This window comes from Lotus japonicus, chromosome 1 (assembly GCF_012489685.1).
Source record: "Lotus japonicus ecotype B-129 chromosome 1, LjGifu_v1.2".
Taxonomy (NCBI): domain Eukaryota; kingdom Viridiplantae; phylum Streptophyta; class Magnoliopsida; order Fabales; family Fabaceae; genus Lotus; species Lotus japonicus.
This window is the reverse complement of record NC_080041.1, coordinates 78149969-78169546: the sequence shown is the minus strand read 5'-3', so window position 1 is coordinate 78169546 and position 19578 is coordinate 78149969. Positions and strand designations below refer to the sequence as shown.

At 41.7% G+C, this 19578-nt stretch overlaps 1 protein-coding gene across 1 annotated transcript; it reads right to left on the bottom strand.

Annotated features, from left to right (window-relative positions):
* Nucleotides 1-6295: 6295 nt before the first annotated feature.
* Nucleotides 6296-9921, bottom strand: LOC130747292 (uncharacterized). The gene is made up of 2 exons (XM_057600181.1): nt 8262-9921; nt 6296-6342 (listed from the first exon to the last, which is right to left on the bottom strand). The coding sequence occupies exons 1-2, from the start codon at nt 9919-9921 to the stop codon at nt 6296-6298; spliced, it is 1707 nt and encodes a 568-aa protein (XP_057456164.1).
* Nucleotides 9922-19578: the final 9657 nt, after the last annotated feature.

The window sequence follows — 19578 nt, the reverse complement described above, 5'->3', positions numbered from 1 at the left end:
TCCTAACTGCCCTCCAGCTTGCGGTAGAGAAGAGAGCCTTCATAGGATCATCATAGAGAGCGATTCGGCGACAGCGATTAATCTCATCACCAGAGACTGTGACAAGAGGCTACCATATTTTGCGTTCGTTAGGACTGTCCATAGCTGGTAGGACAAATTCTGGGAAATCTCTTTCAGGCACACAAGGAGGGAAGGGAACATAGTAACGGACTTTCTAGCTAATCTAAGACATGAGGCGGATTTTGGGGTGCATTTTTTATCCGTTCCCCCTTCGGGGTGTACCTACCTCCTTTATGGAGACAGGGTAGGAGTCTCTTATCCTAGGAACATCTTAGTGTAGTTTTAAGGCTTGCCCCACATTGTGACCAAAATAAAAAGAGAAAAAAATAGCAATAGAAAATATCCCATGAACTTCTTTTATTATGAAACCCTAGTACAGTAGTACATATGTCATCTAACACATAAATACAATACCAATTCTAATGAAGTTCTAGTAGCAAACATGTGTCACAGTTCGGGGTAGAAATAATAGATAAAGGGTAGTGAAAAAATAGTTTTCCTAGGAGCATATATCACAACTTTCACCAATGGAGGCATTCATTCATCAAGAATTAGAGTTACTATACATACCTTGTATAGTTCATAATGTGCTTTGATAAGATTCATGTCACTTGGAGGAACCATGTCACAAAAAGCAGCTATAAGCATAGGAAAAGGCAACCAAGGAGATTTCGGAATTTTTGGAGTGCTTGCAACTCCACTAACAGCTATTCCCTGAGGTATCTCACAGTAAAAAAAGTTCTTCATATGGGAATTAAAGATGAACATTAATATAGGATTTAAAACTAGAAGACGAATCTATAAAATCACAAAGCTCCTGCTAGTTGTATATGAGTATATTTATCAAGAAACCAACCGAACAGATAACACTAGACTAAAAAAATGAGTTTGTAAAACAATGATGACTTAAAGAGCTATTGACAACAGTTTGTTGGTTCCACACAAAAACTCTTCCACAAAATAAAGGTATATCGGGCTAACCACTTTTGATTTTTGTAACAATATTAGAACAACCACATCATCTTTATCATCAAGAGAAATTAAAACTATAGTAATGATATTTAAAATACAAGGTGAAGAGGTGAAATTCTTAGATGAAAACAACTTTTAAAAAATTGGTATCAAAATTGGCTTTCACATAGAAAACATGGAAAAACTTTAAATAAAAAATTCATATCAAGTAACTTACATTAACCGCTAAAGAGGATGACTCTAATAGGTCACTAGAACCATGAATAGCTGAATTGTCCCCATAAACATTATCCTCGCCCACAATTCCACAAAAATGGCATGTAAAAAACCATCATGTATTACCATTTATCTTAGTAGTAAAAATGGACGGCTATTTCGTTGAACCATAGTGGAGTGATCAATATGTTAAATGTAAGCACAATGAGATAAAAAATTATTGATGAAGCCTTACTTTCCAATACGAAAAATATTAGAATTTTTTTCGTCCAAAAGGAAATAACGAATCATATATATCAATTATTTTGCCTTTGATCAACCCATTGAGCACTAATTAGATATAATACGAAATGTACAACTTATTTTTGTTAGGAAAACATATGTATGTCAATGACATATGTTAATATCAAACAAATTAAAAAAATTAAAAGAGCAATGTATATTACCTTTAACATCCCCAATGACCTTGAAACTAACAACAAAGTCTGGATAGATATGAGTGTTTATATTCATATTCCATACTATATAGTATCTTGAGCATTGGATGTCACCCACCCCAGCATCATATTTACAGTTGCTGGGTTGGAATTGACCAGTGTTGGTGCTAAAGACAGGATGAAGAAGTTCCATGTTCCCCATTATTACACGATAAAGGACCAAGTGTTGAACACCAATTTCATCAATATTGCTTTTCAAAGTAATATTGACCATTAAATTTTATTTCTCAAAATTTAGAAAATTGGTGCTTTGATGCATTTTTTCCCAAGCGAGACTCTTTCCTTCGTTCTCGGCGTGATTTGCCAGCAGCTTGTTCCTCTGATTACAAAAAATTGAAGACGGTTAAGATTCAATGCAAAACTCAAAACTCAAAAAAAAAATCCGATTTTTTGTTAAGAATGAGGGTTACCCATGTTTCCAATCCAACTATCCAAGGTTGACAGAGAGAAGCAGCAAGGATAAAGCGAGAGAGTGCAACTGGAACAGGGAATTTAAAGCTGAAAATCACCAGAAGAAGCAACGAAGAGAAGCGAGAAAATCGACTGTGGCGCCAGAGAGGAAGAGAGTTAGGGCTCGTTTCTTCGCCAAATTAAAGTTTAGATGTGATATTAAGATCGCACTAAAATAAAATCATCATAATTCATGAACAAGCTAAAAAGAATGTGACATCATCAACATCTCGCCAATGAGTTAGCGGACACTCTTGTTTGTAAACTTTAAAACTCATCATCACCTCTATCTTCTATAGAAGCATCGGATTCTGAGGTGGTTGGGGTAAAAGAGATGTCCACTCCAGTTATTACCTTGAGCATACCTAGTAAAACAGCAGCTGCAAATGCACTGATTCCAACCACGAACCAGAATTGTTCCTAGGTCCACCAGTCTTGTAGGGTAATTCATGCCCACTTTATCTCGAGCAATGAGATCGCATAATAGGGAATAATGATCCTGTAACATCCTGACTTGACGACTGACCTCACGGTAACAACACGAGTCTTTTCAGCGCGCTTTGTCCTCACTCGCGCGCTTCCCGAGAAAACTTCCCAGGAGGTCACCCATCATAATATTGTTCCAAGGCTAGCACACTTAACCATGGAGTTCTTATGAGTTGGGCTCCCGAAAAGAAGTTGCAACTTGTTGCTATGGGTAGTACAATCAAATCATATATGCCCTCCTCAACTGTATAGTCCATCCCTACACAGTCTCAGAATACCTCTTGTTCGGGTGTGGTGCGTCTCTCCACATAGAATATATTCAATAGTATAAATAGCCGAAGCGAAGTGCCCTCACCTATACTTCGTCCCGTTTCGTAGTGTGAAGCTTGCTCTCTTTCCAACACAATCACTCCCGCGCCTTACTTCCGCTCGTCGCTACTCGAATCAAGCACAATTTCGCTCCCCGCACTTGGATGAAGATGAATGTAATCTAAGTTTTCATTTGCCTAATTTTTGTTAACGTGGAGAAACACTCAGCTAGGATAAGGAAAAATAATGGAACATTGCTTTCTCTCTCAAATCTTATACCTCTGATTCCAACACTCTCGCTTTGTTTCTTTTCTCTCGGTTCTTTTTTTCATTCCAACTGATCACAATGTTCCTCCTATATATATTACTCAAAGGCGGTGGAAGATTTGCACCGGATTAGCTTAGTCATACTTATGATGGACCGGTTGAATAAGCTTTTACGGCCACGTTTTTTTTTCCAATCCTTGTCATTCATCCTTATGCTTCAGAACGCCACCTCAGGCTTATAGACTTGTAGCTTGGCCAGCTGAATCCTCTTTGTTCTGTATTAGGGAGATCTGACGTAGAAGATTGACAGAAAGTAAACCCTAGCAGAGTACTAAAAATATCATAAAAGGAATATTCTCATTAAATGTTCAAAAGGTACTTTTTACAAGGTGTTGACCTCTCCTTTTATAGAGGGAATGATCATGATGTGGACTTTTGCTGTACTTGGGTCTGACAACCGGGGCCCAAGCCTTTATACATATGAGACAAATCTAAAGGAATCTTCTAGCTGGCGTGTGGGCCTGTCTAAAGGGTGGGCGAGATTCAGTGTTATTCTGTGAATCCCGCCAAGACTGACTTTCGTTCTTGGTTGCTCATTTTGGGTGGGCATAAGCATCCCTTATGTCCCGCCCAGTCCACATGCCCCCAAGACATGAGGCTCAAGTTCCTTGAGTTGAAATGTCTTTAATGCGCCTGCTTTACAGCCCTTTGATGTGCATACCGTCATTCCTTGTGATCGTAGGCGTGTTGCCGTATTCATGCTTATGCCTTCATCGCCATTTTGTTGTTTCGTCAATATAGCGCCATTCTCATGTTCCGTGGCATGTCGCCATTTTATTTTTGTTTATACATCGCCCTCATCATAACCGTAATGTTCACGTCTTTTCAACTGACGCACGTATCCTTGTTTTCCGGGATTTCGTCATCATTGGTCATAAATGCAATTTTCAGTTGTGCGTCTCGAGGAGTAATGTCTTTTCGCTTCATACCTTTTCGAATTTCAAATCCCACGATCCCACGATTCTTCACGATCTGCCCATTCATTCTCTCTCCTCCCATTTCCTCTATAAAAACCCTTTTTACTTTTTTACTTTTCACTCTCTGAAAACCCTTTTCCTCAAACTCTCTGCGATTCTCACTTTTTCCTCTTTTGAACTCCGGCGAACCTCCGTCACTCCGGCCGTCGTCATTGCGCGGTGCCTTCCCATAGCCGACTTGCTTTCTACTCCATCCTCCACTTCTTCTTCCGGTGAGTCTTTCCTCTTTCTTCTTTCTTGACACAGTTCATCTTCTTCTTTTTTCTTGCTGCAACTGTTCATCTTCTTTTTATTTTTATGAAATTACCCAGCATGTCAATGCACAATATCAGCATTTCTTCTTTAGAACTTTCTTCACCATCTTCGGAGGGGGAAGTTTCTGCCCCCACCGTTATTGAAATTCATTCCTCGCCCTCTACTCATGAGGATTCCGGTCCCGCCGGCTCTGTAGATTCTATTCTCTCTTCGAATGGAGAATTGTCTTCACCCGAGTGGCGTTCAAACGCACACTTGGTTGAAGATAAATGTCTTTTGCGTTCCATCTGGGGCAGTGTTGGAAGCATCAGCTCGCTTCGAATATCGTCCCAAGGGTTTACCAAAATAAACCCCGCCACCTCTAATAACGTAGATCACCTGTTGAATGTTCTTCCCTGTGGCGAGGGTGATTGTGTTCTTTTACGCAAAGACTTGTCAGATGAATCGCCCGATTTCTTTTTTGTTTATGGTTATTTTTTCCTGGACTTGAATATCAAACTTCCATTCTCGCCCTTTATATGTCACGTTCTTTCCTTTCTGAACGTGGCGCCCTGTCAACTCCAACCCAACGCCTGGGGTTTTATTCGCTGTTTTGAAATTCTTTGTGAACATTTGAGTTTCACTCCCACCTACCCCTTGTTTTTCCTTTTCTATAAAACAGTCACCACGAAACCTACCTCTGTCAAGTGGGTTCCTCTTCTAGCCCGTAAGAACATGAGCCGATTCACCGCCCTTAAAAGCCATTACAAAGTGTGGCAGAAAAAATATTTCAAAGTTATGGAGTCGCCCGAAATAAATAACTTGTTCCAAGATTCCGATACTAATCCACTCTTCCCCTTTTACTGGACAAAAAATCCTCGCCGCAAAATATCCGTTTCATATGACGCCTTAGATGAGTCTGAGCAAGGTATCGCCGATTATCTTCGCACACTACCAGTACTCTCTGGCCATGACCTGATTGAGGCGTCGAAAGCCGACACTCTAAATCAGTTTTTTAGTAAGTTTATGATCTTTTCACATGACTTGCTTTTTTCTTTTTGTTCATGTGTTTTGTCTAACTAATACTTTCCATGCAGCTACGATGGGAAAAGGCAAGGTTGATTCGAACCCGTTGAAGTTGAAGGAATACCTCGCCCAGTCTGCCGCGGCGGCGAAGAAAAGGAACGTCGAAAATGAGCAAAAGAAGAAGAATGAAGGGGCTTCAGGCTCTGATAATGTCAGGGACCCTAAGCGCCAAAGAACTTCAGGCGCTGCTGGTGGTAAACCTTCTCATCAATCAGCTGGTGCAGCTTCCCAAAGTCAGCCTACGGAGAAAAAGAAGGGACATGACACTATCCCGCCACCTAACCAGGATTCAAGCTTGCTGATTAACCGCCCGCCAACTCCATTTGGCCAAGCTGGCACCAGCTCAGTCATTGGTGACGAGGCTCCTCTCCCTTTGCTGAGTTTAAATGATCCTCACTTCAATGGGTTGGACTTCATGACCCACACCTTTGACAACCGGGTCCACAAAGATGTTTCCGGTCAAGGCCCCCCCCAACATTGCTTCCTTGGCCATATTTCATGCACTTTCCGCCGCCAGCACTGTGGCGGGAATGGCCCAGTGTGTGAAAGAAGTGATTTCAGCCAAGAATCGTTTCGAAAAGAAGGCAGCCGATTATAAGGCTGCCTATGAGCGAGCTAAGGCTGATGCTGAGACTGCCAACAAGAAGCTGAAATCCGCTGAGGAAAAGTGCACTGAGTTAACTACTGACTTGGCGGCTTCTGACCTGCTTCTTCAGAAGACCAAGTCTCTAAAAGACGTCATCAATGATAAACACACTGCTGTTCAAGCCAAGTGCCAAAAACTGGAAAAGAAGTACGAACGCCTGAATGCTTCCATCTTAGGGCGTGCTTCTCTCCAATATGCTCAAGGCTTTCTGGCGGCCAAAGAGCAGATTAGTGTGGTTGAGCCGGGCTTTGATGTTTCCCGCATTGGGTGGCTGAAGGAGATCAAGGATGGTCAAGTGGTTGGCGATGACGATATTAGCCTCGACCTCCTTCCTCAATTCAATGATGAAAGTGAGTCTGAAGAAGAAGAAGATGATGGCGGAGATAAAAATGATCAGAACCAGGGTGAGGATCAAGGAAAGGAAGACCCTCAAGTTGTTGCAGACCAAGGAGACAGCGCCAACAACGAGAATCTGCCTTGAATTTGTTTTTATTTTATGAAGTCAACATTGTGCTCTGGGCCTTGCCCTTTTGTTTTTCATCATTCTCAATCATGTACGGGTGTCGCCCCCTTTTCTTACTTTTAATGAAGACCGTTTTAAGTTCATTCGTTGTTACAGAGTTGTTACCAACTTTTGTTGTTACTTAAGTTTTAAATACTTTTGCCGATTTCTCGACGAGGCTTGGTTTCTAGTGGCCACTAGAATTGCCAAGGCTTGTAATATTTGATGGCGATACTTTCTTATTCCGAAAGGTTTATTCGCGGTATTATATACCTTGATACGATTTACCTTGCATAAACTCGTAATATAAATTAAAAAATTGAAAAGTAACTTGTTGAAATAATCTTTTCATTACTTTTTCATACATGGGAACAATTGTCCCTTCATTCTTTATACATGCCGCCTCATTAAAAACCCCTCCAAAGAAAGGAAAAAAGAGTGCGGCTTCATTCACCTTTGTTGTTTCTTTTAACTAAAATACTGCTTTAGATGAGAGGCGTTCCATGTTCGTGGAACCTTTTGACCGTTTAGTTGTTCCAACTTATAAGCTCCTCCTCCAACATCGCCTATAATTCTGTAAGGCCCGCCCCAATTGGGCGAAAGTTTGTTGTGTTTGACAGGTATTGTATTTTTTCGGAGCACTAAGTCTCCTACCCTCATCTTTCTTGGCACTACTTTCGTTGAGAATTTTCTTGCAACCTTCACTTTTCCCGCCTCATTCCTTATGTGTGCCTCCCGTTGTTCCTCCGACAACATAATTAGATTTGCTATCAGATTTTCCCCGTTGTCATTCTCATTAAACCGAGCCACTCGCCAACTTTGGTTTTCTATTTCCACTGGAAGCATGGCGTCAGTCCCATAAGTTAAACGATACGGGGTTTCCTTTGTGCTTGACTGTTCAGTGGTGTTGTATGCCCAAAGAACGCCTGGTAGTTCCTCCGCCCAAAGGCCTTTTGCTTCATTCAGTTTCTTCTTTAAACCTTTCAGGATAACCTTGTTAGCCGACTCAGCCTACCCATTGGTTTGTGGATGTTCTACAGAGGCAAATCGCATCTCGATTCCCATTTCTGCACAAAATTCCCGGGTAACACTACTTGTGAATTGGGTTCCGTTATCCATTACGAATGCCATGGGGACCCCAAATCTACAAACAATCCTTCGCCACAGGAAGTTCCTGACCTTGGCGGCTGTGATAGTCGCCACTGCATCGGCTTCTATCCACTTAGTGAAGTAATCAACCGCCACGATGATATATTTCATCTGTGCCTTCGCTACCGGGAATGGTCCCAAAATGTCAGTCCCCCACATAGCAAATGGCCAAGGCGCCATCATGGTTGTTAGTTCCTCCGGCGGAGCCTTGTGTAAGTCAGAGAAGACTTGACATTTTTCACATTTCTTAACATACTCCAGACAGTCCTTCTTCATTGTCGGCCAATAAAATCCTGCTCTCAAAACTTTTACTGCCAAGGATCTCCCGCCAATATGGCTGGAACACACACCTTCATGGACTTCCGCCATTATTCCATGGGCGTCCTTGATGTCAACACATTTGAGCATAGGAGACATGATTCCCCGCCGATACAACTCCCCATCCACTAGCGTGTAAAAACTGGCCTCTCTGCGTTTTGCTCTCGTGTTCAGATCGTCATCCTGTGGAGGGCTCTGTAGAAAAATCTTGATTGACTCCATCCATGAAGGCTCGCCCTCAATTATTGACTTTACTGCTTTGAATTTCACTTCCACTAGATCAATACTGGGGCGAGGGAGAGTTTCTTGAATAACTGTTTGGTAATTGCCCAATAGCTCCGTGCTAGCCAACTTTGCTAGCACATCAGCCCTTTCGTTTTGACTTCTGGGAACGTGCTCTATTCTGATCTTCCCTATCTCCATCATTAGTCTCCGCACCACCTCCAAGTATTTTGAAAGTTGCGGGTCCTTGACTTGATACTCACCATTTACTTGTTTAACAACTAGCTGTGAGTCGCCTTTGATGAACAATTTTTGAACTCCTAACTCGATGGCTAGCCTTAGTCCGGCGATCAGAGCCTCATACTCTGATTGGTTGTTTCTTGCCTTGAATTCGAATTTCAAAGATTGCTCAATGACCATCTTATCTGGGCTTTCAATAGTGATTCCAGCTCCACTTTCGGTGTTGTTTGAGGATCCATCAACAGACAGGATCCACTCGCCCTGCTTTTTCTCGCCCTCCGTGGGTGTTAATTCCACCACGAAGTCAATCAAGCTTTGGATTGTAACTTGCCCTCTTGGTTCGTATTGTATATCGTACTCAGAAAACTCGACTGACCAGCTGACTAACCGCCCAGACAAGTCAGGCTTTTGGAGTACTTGTCTTAAAGGGACATCAGTTTTAACTTTAATTGAGAAACTCTGAAAATATGGCCTAAGGCGCCTTGCTGTCTTTAAAATTGCCAAGGCCGCCTTCTCAATTTTCTGATACCGCAACTCAGCGCCTTGCAGGGTGTGACTCACAAAATATATAATCTTCTGTTGCTTTCCTTCCTCCTTAGCGCCTTGCAGGGTGTGACTCACAAAATATATAATCTTCTGTTGCTTTCCTTCCTCCTGAAGCAACACCGTGCTGACCGCCCTATCCGTGACAGCCAGGTAAAGCATCAAAGGAACGCCTGGCGTAGGTTTGGATAGTACTGGCAACGTTGCTAATGTTTCTTTCAACTTGGAAAAAGCTTGCTCGCATTCCTCCGTCCACTGGAACTTGGAATTCTTTTTTAAACAATTGAAGAAAGGAGCCGCTTTGTCGCCCGCCATTGGCAAAAAACGTGCTAAAGCCGCCATGCGTCCTGTTAATCGCTGCACTTCCTTGACGCTTGTTGGACTTTTCATTTCTAAGATCGCCTTGCCTTTATCTGGGTTTACCTCAATCCCTCTTGATGTTATCATAAAGCCCAAAAACTTTCCCCCTTGAATCCCAAACGAACATTTCTCAGGATTTAGCTTCATTTGATATTTTCTTAGCTGAGCAAAGGCTTCCTTAAGATCGTCGCCATGATCCTTTGACTTGGGCGACTTAACAATCATGTCATCTACGTACACTTCCATATTTCTTCCAACTTGTCTTGAAAATATTTTATCCATGAGGCGTTGGTAGGTGGCTCCAGCATTTTTCAAACCAAAGGGCATTGTTTTGTAACAATAATTCGCCTGGTTAGTCATAAACGTCGTACTTTCCTCATCTGAAGGATGCATCATGATTTGATTGTAGCCAGAATAGGCATCCATGAGACTTAAAAGTTCGTTTCCAGAAGCCCCATCTACCAACTTATCAACATTGGGAAGAGGATATGAGTCTTTGGGACACACTTTGTTCAAGCTTGTGTAATCCGTGCACATTCTCCACTTTCCATTAGCTTTCTTGACCATCACGACGTTGGCGAGCCAGGTTGGGTACTGCACCTCACGAATAAATTGTGCCTTGATCAACTTCTCAGTTTCTACTTGAACCGCCTTGTTCTTTTCATCGCTCATCCGTCGCCTTGGTTGGATGACTGGTTTTGCTCCTGCCCGTATCGCCAACTTATGAGTGATTACGTTGGGATCAATTCCTGGCACGTCATTGATTGTCCATGCAAAAAGATCTAAATTTTCGCCTAACAGGTTGATCAATCTTTCTTCTTGTTCTTTTGTTAATCCGCTGCCGATTTTCAGAACTTTATCCTTGATTTGTGCTGATTTTGTTTCCTCCAAAGGTTGTGGGCGGAAATCATCAGCGTCATCTCTTGGATCCAAGCTAAATCCTTCATGTGGAAAAATCTCCGTGATACGGTGGCTTTCCTTGGCGGCCTTTTTCCCGTAAAGAGCCACACTGCGAAGGTAACACTCCCTTGCTGCGCTTTGATCCACTCGAAGGACGCCCACCTTCCCATTACAGGCCGGGTACTTAACAGTTAAGTGCGCTGTTGAAATTATAGCACATAACTTGTTGAGAGTGTCCCGCCCCAAGAGTACGTTGTAATTGGCCCTACATGCCAATACCAAATACTTCACCTGAAATTTTTTGACGAAATCCCCCTCGCCAAAAGCCGTCGATATTTCAACATATCCTCGCACATTGACTCGGTCCCCTGTAAACCCCACCAGGGTTCCAGTATAAGGTTTCAAGTCCGACTCCTTCAACCCCAGGCGCTCAAAGGCGTCTCCATAAATAATGTCCGCCGAAGATCCCTGATCCAAAAACACTTTTTTTGTCATGTAATTGTTGACCCTGATTGTCACTACAATCGGATCATTTTCATGGGGAATAACGTGTGCAAAGTCTTGAGGGGTGAAAATGATGGGAGAGTGATTCAACCAGTACTCGCCCTCGTACACCTCATGCACCGAATGAACAGCCGCGGCGTACCGCTTTCTAGCCTTGCTTGAAATACCGCCTCCTCCAAATCCTCATGCAATCGATGAGCATTCCCCAACAGGATCGCCCAACTCTTCCACTATCTCTTTTCCTTTCCCCCTGTCCCCCTGAGTTACCTTAGTGGCCTCTGATGTTGCTGCTTCTTTTACAAAATTCGCCAGATGGCCAGCCTTGATCAACCGATCAATCTCCCGCCTTAAGTTCCAACAATTATCGGTGGTGTGCCCTAACGTTTTGTGATACTCACACCATCGGTTTGTATCCACGTTGGCTGGTGGTCGCCTAGGAGGCGGCGGGTATTGCACCGTGTTTGTTTGTGCAACTGCCTTCAAGATAGTGCTTAGAGGATCATTCAATTTAGTAAGTGGAACGGGAGTTGGCGAGGGTGCTTGTTGACCAGCCGGGGCTGCCGCGGTACCTTGGGGATTCCTATGCCACGTATTCTGGAACCCGGGCTTGGTATTTTGATAGGGGCCGGGTCTTGGAATACGAGGAGTTTGAGCTACCCGTGTATCCTTTCCAGTCTTGTTCTTTTCCTGAGATACTCCGCCAGGCTGGACGTGTTTTCTCCCCTCCTCCCTTTCTTGCTTCTTTTGATCATCTTGCTCAATCAAAATGAATTCTTGAACGCGAGCACGAAGATCCATCATGTCCTTAGACGGTCGTCTAGTCAAATCTCGGTTCAAATCACCCGCCCTGAGGCCATTTTTGAAAGACGCCAGACAGACATCTGGATTGTCTTCCTCCAATTGAACCGCCATTTCACTGAATCGCGCCATGTAGTTCTTGAGCTTCTCCCCTGGCTGTTGATGTATGCTGATAAGGTCAAACATGGTTGCCTTGGTAGTTTTATTGGCGGAGAATTGAGTTAAGAATTTCGTGGACAAATCAGTAAAATTGTCAATGGAAAAGGGGGCTTGCCGGATAAACCATTGCATCGCCATCCCCTTGAACGTTGACGGTAACAATCTACACTTCACCTCATCTGTTGCTCCTCCGATAACCATTTTTGTGTTGAAGTAACGCAAGTGTTCCATGGGGTCAGAGTCGCCTGAAAAGGCGTCCAAAGCCATCGTTTGCAGATGCTTTGGTATACCCACCCTTGTGATGGCGGGAACAAAAGGCTGGAACTCGACAACATCCTCGGCCTCGAGCCTTTGTTCTTGCTTATAGTCTTGTCGTTGGGTTAATTACGCCACCTGGGCTTGCAACTGCTCGTTCTGGCTTTGTACTTTTTGCAAAGTATCCAACATTTGTTGCAAGGCCGCCGGAGTGATTCCCGTCACTACTTCTGGTGCTTTTCTCGGAACGCTGTTTTTGAAGTCGTCCAGATTCACGTATTCAGGCGGCGCTGATCGTCGCCTGACTCCTGGATCTGATCTAGCTATCAGATCTGAAGGTCTCCCCGGAGCGGCATTCACCAACGACACCGGTGACTGCGCCACCGAGTGAACCCCTTTCGAAGAAGCCTCCTGCTCCGGCTCTTGAGGCACTGCATGGTTGTTGTATCGTCCGCCGCCGCGGCCGCCGTGACGACCACCACCCCTCCGGCGATGATCGCGGCGGCCCACGCCACACGAACGGGTTTCCATGGATCTTTAAGCTCACCGTCTACGTCCAGTTGTAGATCGAGGTAAGACCCACAGACGGCGCCAATGTTCTGTACTAGGGAGATCTGACGTAGAAGACTGACAGAAAGTAAACCCTAGCAGAGTACTAAAAATATCATAAAAGGAATATTCTCATTAAATGTTCAAAATGTACTTTTTACAAGGTGTTGACCTCTCCTTTTATAGAGGGAATGATCATGATGTGGACTTTTGCTGTACTTGGGCCTGACAACCGGGGCCCAAACCTTTATACATATGAGACAAATCTAAAAGAATCTTCCAACTGGCGTGTGGGCCTGTCTAAAGGGTGGGCGGGATTCAGTGTTATTCTGTGAATCCCGCCAACTTTCGTTCTTGGTTGCTCATTTTGGGCGGGCATAAGCATCCCTTATGTCCCGCCCAGTCCACTCTTCAATTAACACGTAAATTTAGTTCTGTCCTCGTCATGCTTCATTTCATTTTCTTAAATCTTTCCTTGTTTCGTTTCTGTTCCAGGCATGTTTAGTCTCTTGAAACTAAATGTGTATATATATATATATATAAAGGCTGAGGTATAAATAATGTAGGATTTAACTCATAGAGTTAAGAGAAAAATATTAGAAAGATCTATCCATATCCTTGAAATTATTAGGGACTCTATAATATAATTTAAGATCACTTTGAGCAAAATTAAGTGATCAAGTGTAATAATATTAACATAGTGATCTCACTTACATAATTTTATATAACATGCCTAATTTTCTTTCAATTTCTTCATCTTAATAATAAGTAAGTCACTTACGTGACTTTTTGTTTTCTTTTCGAACTAAAATTTTCTTTTTTTTTAAATTGTTTTCTTCTTTCTCCCTTTTTTTTAATTTAAGGAAGAGAATAATAATAATTTTAATAATATACTCGTTTATATAACACACAAGGTACAGAGAACACATCAATTTAAGTTTAATAGCGCTTATCGCCATTAAACCGATAAATAACTAGTTAATTAATCGCATAAATTATCCGGGTCTTACAGATCCCAAAGAAAATCATCAGGGGAAGGAGAGACAACTAGAGTTTCTAGAAGAAGGGTGAGAAAATTAAAAAAATATTAATCAAAAAATTAAAAAAAAACCTAGAAACCTTCAATTGTAAAGAAGCACTTATGCAAGGTTGCACCAATTTTTGTGCATTTATATTATACAACCCCCCTATGAAGCCCCATACGCTTTCATCTTCTTCTTACCGATGTGCATAAGCGTGAGAAGATGATGGATTGCAATAGATATCTGTGGGAAATACCCCCACGTTCAAGCTGCTGAAATTGTCAATCATTGAAAGAGGGAAAAGAGGTGGACATGTGATCTTTGAAAATATAGAGTGGGAGAAGCAACGAAACAATATTGGTAACAAAATTGATAATATTGGACTATATAATATTGATGTGAAACTAACTATTGAATGTTAATTGTCTTCTTCAAGGAAGAGGGGCTTCAAGGAGGAGGGTACAGTAGGACTCATATTGTGCGATCTGAGATTGAGCCAAACGATAGGCAATTGATGGTGGAAAACTTTCCTCTCATTCCCATCAACCCCTTTGCAAGAGGGTATAGATGTAGGAGCACGAACAAACTCAAAGTTACCCCTGCAACTAGCTCGCTCTTGCTCCTTTGTTGAAATGTGCTCTTCATAATCCTCAATAAACTAGCAGGAATAACAATGATGTTTGATATACCATATTTGCAATTGGAAGAACCATGAGAAGGGTCCACTTGACCACAAAAAACTCATCATCACCTCCATCTTTTACAGGAGCATCAAATTTTGAGGTGGTTGAGGTAAAAGAGATGTCCGCTCTAGTTATTACCTTGAGCACACCTAGTAAAACAGCAACTGTAAATGCACTGGTTCCGCCCAAAAACCAGAATTGTTCTTGGGTCCACCAGTCTTGTAGGGTAATTCATGCCCACTTTATCTCGAGCAATGAGATCACATAATAGGGAATAATGATCCATAGGAAAAGCATCAGAGGAAGAAGAGACAACTCGAGTTTCTAGAAGAAAGGTGAGAAAATAAAAAAAACCTAGAAACCCCCAATTGTAAAGAAGCCTTTATGCAAGATTGCACCAATTTTTGTGCATGTATATTAGACAACCCCCCTATGAAGCCCCATACACTTTCATCTTCTTCCTAGCGTTGTGCATCAACCTGAGACGATGATGGGTTGTAATAAATATCTGTGGGAAATACCTTCATGTTCAAGTTGCTGAAATTGTCAATTAGTGAAAGAGGGAAAAGAGGTGGATATGTGATCATTGAAAATATAGAGTGGGAAAAGCAACGAAACAATATTGATAATATTGTACTATATATTATTGATGTGAAACTAACTATTGAATGTTTATTGTCTTCTTCAAGGAAGAAGGGTTTCAAGGAAGAGGGTACAATATGACTCATAATTGTGCGATCATCAATGAGATTGAGCCAAAAGATAGGCAATTGATGGTGGAAAACCTTCCTCTCCTTCCCATCAACCCTTTTGCAAGAGGATATAAATGTAGGAGCACGAACAAACTCAAAGTTACCCCTGCAGCTAGCTCGCTCTTGCTCCTTTGTTGAAATGTGCTCTTCATAATCCTCAATAAACTAGCAGGAATAACAATGATGTTTGCTACCATAATTGAAATGGGAAGAACCATGAGAAGGGTCCACTTGACCACATAAAACTCATCATCACCTCCATCTTCTACATGAGCATCGGATTTTGAGGTGGTTGGGGGTAAAAGAGATGTCCGCTCCAGTTATTACCTTGATCACACCTAGTAAAACAACATATGCATTGGTTCCGCCCACTAACCAGAACTGTTTCTGGGTCCCCCAGTCTTGTAGGGTAATCTATACCCACTTTATCTCGTGCCATGAGATCACATAATAGGGAATAATGATTCTTAGGAAAAGTATCAGGGGAGCAGTGCTCAATGCCTCAATAATGAATTCACTAGAGAATAGGGAGAGTGCGGAAAGAAAATAGTACATCATTAAAATAACTGAAGTCAAGGGTAATATTGAAATGTTGAAATAAGTCAACCTTTGCAACAAACACATGTTAGGTCTGGCAAATACTGGGTTGTTCCTTGACAGTAAAACTTCAATGGAACTGGTTTCCCTTTGAAGAACTTGATACAATTCGTCGGTTAGGTTGATAAGCACGGTTGTTCTAAAGGCATCCGATGTGGTGACAGAATAAACTGATTTCCATCCTCTGGAATGCATTACATAACCTGTCAGTATGTCTTTTGCGCCATATATATCCACCCTTTATGTTTTCCCCATTGAAATCTATCTTCATGGCAGCAAAGTATGGCACTCACATCATCATTTAAAGCTTTAGGACGCAGAGCAACACTACTTGTAGGATACTCTGCCATAGGAATGGATGCAGGTAGAAGAGTATAACCCTCAGGCCTATAGGAAAGTGGCAAAGACCGATCATCATCATCATCTGGATCTACGTTATCACCACCATGTTTTGTAGCACTAAGAGGTCTAGACCCATTTAGATCGGTTCTTCTGAATATGCAACATGTTCCCATGTACATGGGACCTTGCAATCCATCTAAACGTCGCATTCCCACGTCAAATAAAACCATTTTGTGATTGGCATATTTATCACCCGGGTCTACCCCATCAAATCTTAGAGGGAACTGGACATATGAAATCTTTTCCCCACCCCTGTCAAGCATGTAACACATACCTTCCCTGATGCCCAATGAGTTGTAGATGTAATGGTTGTAGTACAGGTTCAGAATGAATGGTCCTTAGATAGTTTGGCACTAGCACGAATTAGAGTATTCAAGGAACCTGGTTTCTTCATGTGATCATACCTAAGTCTATTCTCACGAGACACATGAAGGTATGAAAAACGATAGAAAGAGGGGGGGGGTTTGAATAGCGTTTTAAAATCTAAAAGCTTAACCCACTTGAGATTTAGGAAAATCTCTTCGATCACCAAAGATAAAAGTGCAGAGATAAGAGATAGGAAAGCACACAGATGATTTTATCCTGGTTCACTTGATAAATCCCTCAAGCTAATCCAGTCCACCCATTAAGGTGATTTCTTCCTTCTTAGAATGAAGCCAATCCACTAATCAGAGTTTTGTTACAACTGCACTTGCTACCTGCAAAGTGACTAACAATACACTGACTTAGCTATCACTAAGATTCACTCTCTTAGTCTTCTCTAGGATCCGATCAACCTTGATCTCCTAAAGGTAAATCAAACAACTATTTGAAGGTTTTGGGTTTACAAATGAATGCTTCTTGAAAAGCTAATGGTAAACACACTTAGTTCTATTCGAAGAAAGATTGCTAAGAAGATATTTTAATATTGCTTTGCGCGTGTGTAAGTTTCTTAGACGACATCTTTCAATCTTCAGCCTCTTTATATACTCCAAGGATTAGGGTTTGAACGTTGCATGGAAATGCTACCGTTGGAGGGCAGATATGGGATTTCCAGCTTCTGCTGTGGCTGAGCATGTTAGGCAAGGTCGTCAGGATAGTACAATGCTTTTGTACTTTGGATAGTGACGTGACCTTTAACCTTGTTGACTTCTGATCACAGTGATGCTTCGTGTTGGAACTTGTGAAGCTTGTTGATCAGAGTCAGAGGGAAGCATGGATCCTCTGACCTTTGTAACTTCTGATTCTGAACTCAGAGGAGAAGTACTTAGTCTTCAGAGCCAACTTACTCTTGGACTTCAGAGTCTTCACATTTCAGCTTCTGGATCTTTAGAGCTTCTGGACCGTCAGAGCCTCTGGACCGTCAGAGCTTCTGAACTTTCAGAGCTTCTGGACCTTCAGAGCGTCTGGGTCTTCAGAACGTCTGGATCTTAAGAACTTCAAGTGATCTGAATCCTCATCAGAGCTTAACTATCTTCAGATCTTCTGAAGCTTTTCTACTGTTCAGATTGAACATAGAGATTGCGAAAGCGTTGCTTGGGTTACTCTTTAAGCAAAGTGCTTCTGATTTATGTGAGATTAGATCAGAATCAGAGCCTGTCATGAACACACTCAGAAAACACATTAGAGTACCATAATTGTTCATACTTAAAAGTTAACTTGTAATCATCAAAACATAGAGTTGTACTACATGATCAAAACTTGATCTTACAATCTCCCCCTCTTTGATGATGACAAAACCAAGTATTTGATGAACAATTCTTAAACAATAAACTGAATTCACTCAGAGTTTAGAGAATAGAGATAAAATTATCCTGAGGTGAATGATTTATTTTGCTCATTCTGAATCCAAGTCACAGCTTGATTCTGAGCTTAGCTCCCCCTGAATCTAGGACTTAATGAAAATGTTAGTAACATCTAGATTCTGAGCTAAATAATAAAAGAGTTCAGAGTAATCATGTATGACATAGATGAATTAAGATAATCAGAGCGCATAAGTATTCAGAGTCATGAGCAGAGTAATGTTATCAGAGTCAACTAATATCACTTCAGAAGAAGTGAAAATGTATTTCTTGTATTTGCCTAGTGACACATCTATGGTCATAATCGGTGGAACTCTTAATTTCTCCAAAAGAAAAAGAAATCACAATAACACAGCTTACACATCAAAAACTGGGTTATACCCCCCCTTTTTGTCATAAGCAAAAAGCTTGGGGTGTGAAAAACTTAGCTTGAAGTACAAGGTACTCCCCCTTAGAGAAGGTCTAAGTTTCAAAAAGATGGAGAAGGTAATTAAAAGATCAAGGAATTAATGAAAAGAATCAATGTGTAACGCCTCAATTTCTCGACTGAGGAATCACATTAGTAACCTAACAAAGTCTAAGGACTATTCTGCAATCCCTAAAATCCAAGGGATTTTTTTCTGAAAAACAACTAAACACTTCAGCTCAAAGGTTAGGAACATATCATAACTTTATTTAAATAACCTGTTTCCCGATATACTCTAATAATAGTTTACAACACCATAAGTAAGGTTCAAAATAAGTATGCGCACTTTAATAGTGGCGGAATCAAGGTTTTAATAACAGAGTTCTCATATAGAAAAGGAGACTCAAACATAATCCACAAAGGAGAAGCAAAGCTGCTTCTTACACCTCTACTCCACCGCCTACGACCCGATCTCTAACTCGAGCAGCTAAGCTTCGGCGGAAGGATCTCCATCGCCTAATAGCGTTAAGCGCCCAAACAACAAGTAGCAAATAGAAAGGGTTAACTCCATGCCATTACCACGTATAAAAGGGAAAAGCATGCTATTCAAATTTAAGTGCATATCATGGCACATAAACTAGCAACTTAATTCAAGATAGATGACGACATATATTCAGCAATATAGAATCAAATCATATGACAATAATCTCAACAATATAACATCAAATCAAATAACAACAACCTCAATCTATAACATCAAATCAGATATCAACAACCTTGACAATACCATCAAATCATATATCAACAACCTCAAACTATAACATCAAATCAGATATCAGTAAAACCAACAATATGGGTAAATCAATGACGTCTCGTAAGACGGGACAATGATAGGACCACACCTCCTCATCACCACTTATTGCGCCACACAAGGCAGGACAACCGGGTGAACACAATCACCTGACCGCCGCTTATACGTCACACAATACGGGACAACCAGGTGAACACAATCACCTGACCGCCACTTATTGCGCCACACAAGGCGGGACATTCGGGTGGACACAACCACCTCATTGCCGCTTATCGCCACACAAGGCGGAACAACCAGGTGAACACAATCACCTGATCGCCTCTCAGGCTTAGGCCCTATATGCCAAGCCCGCCAACAACAATGCC

What these genes read in the sequence shown, in the direction of transcription:
- LOC130747292 (XM_057600181.1), bottom strand. Translation starts at nt 9,921, where the DNA reads ATGCCCTTTGGTTTGAAAAATGCTGGAGCCACCTACCAACGCCTCATG. An exon ending in AATGGCGGAAGTCCATGAAG is followed by an intron (nt 6,343 to 8,261) that starts GTGTGTGTTCCA and finishes GACGTCTTTTAG; the next exon opens with AGACTTGGTCTTCTGAAGAA.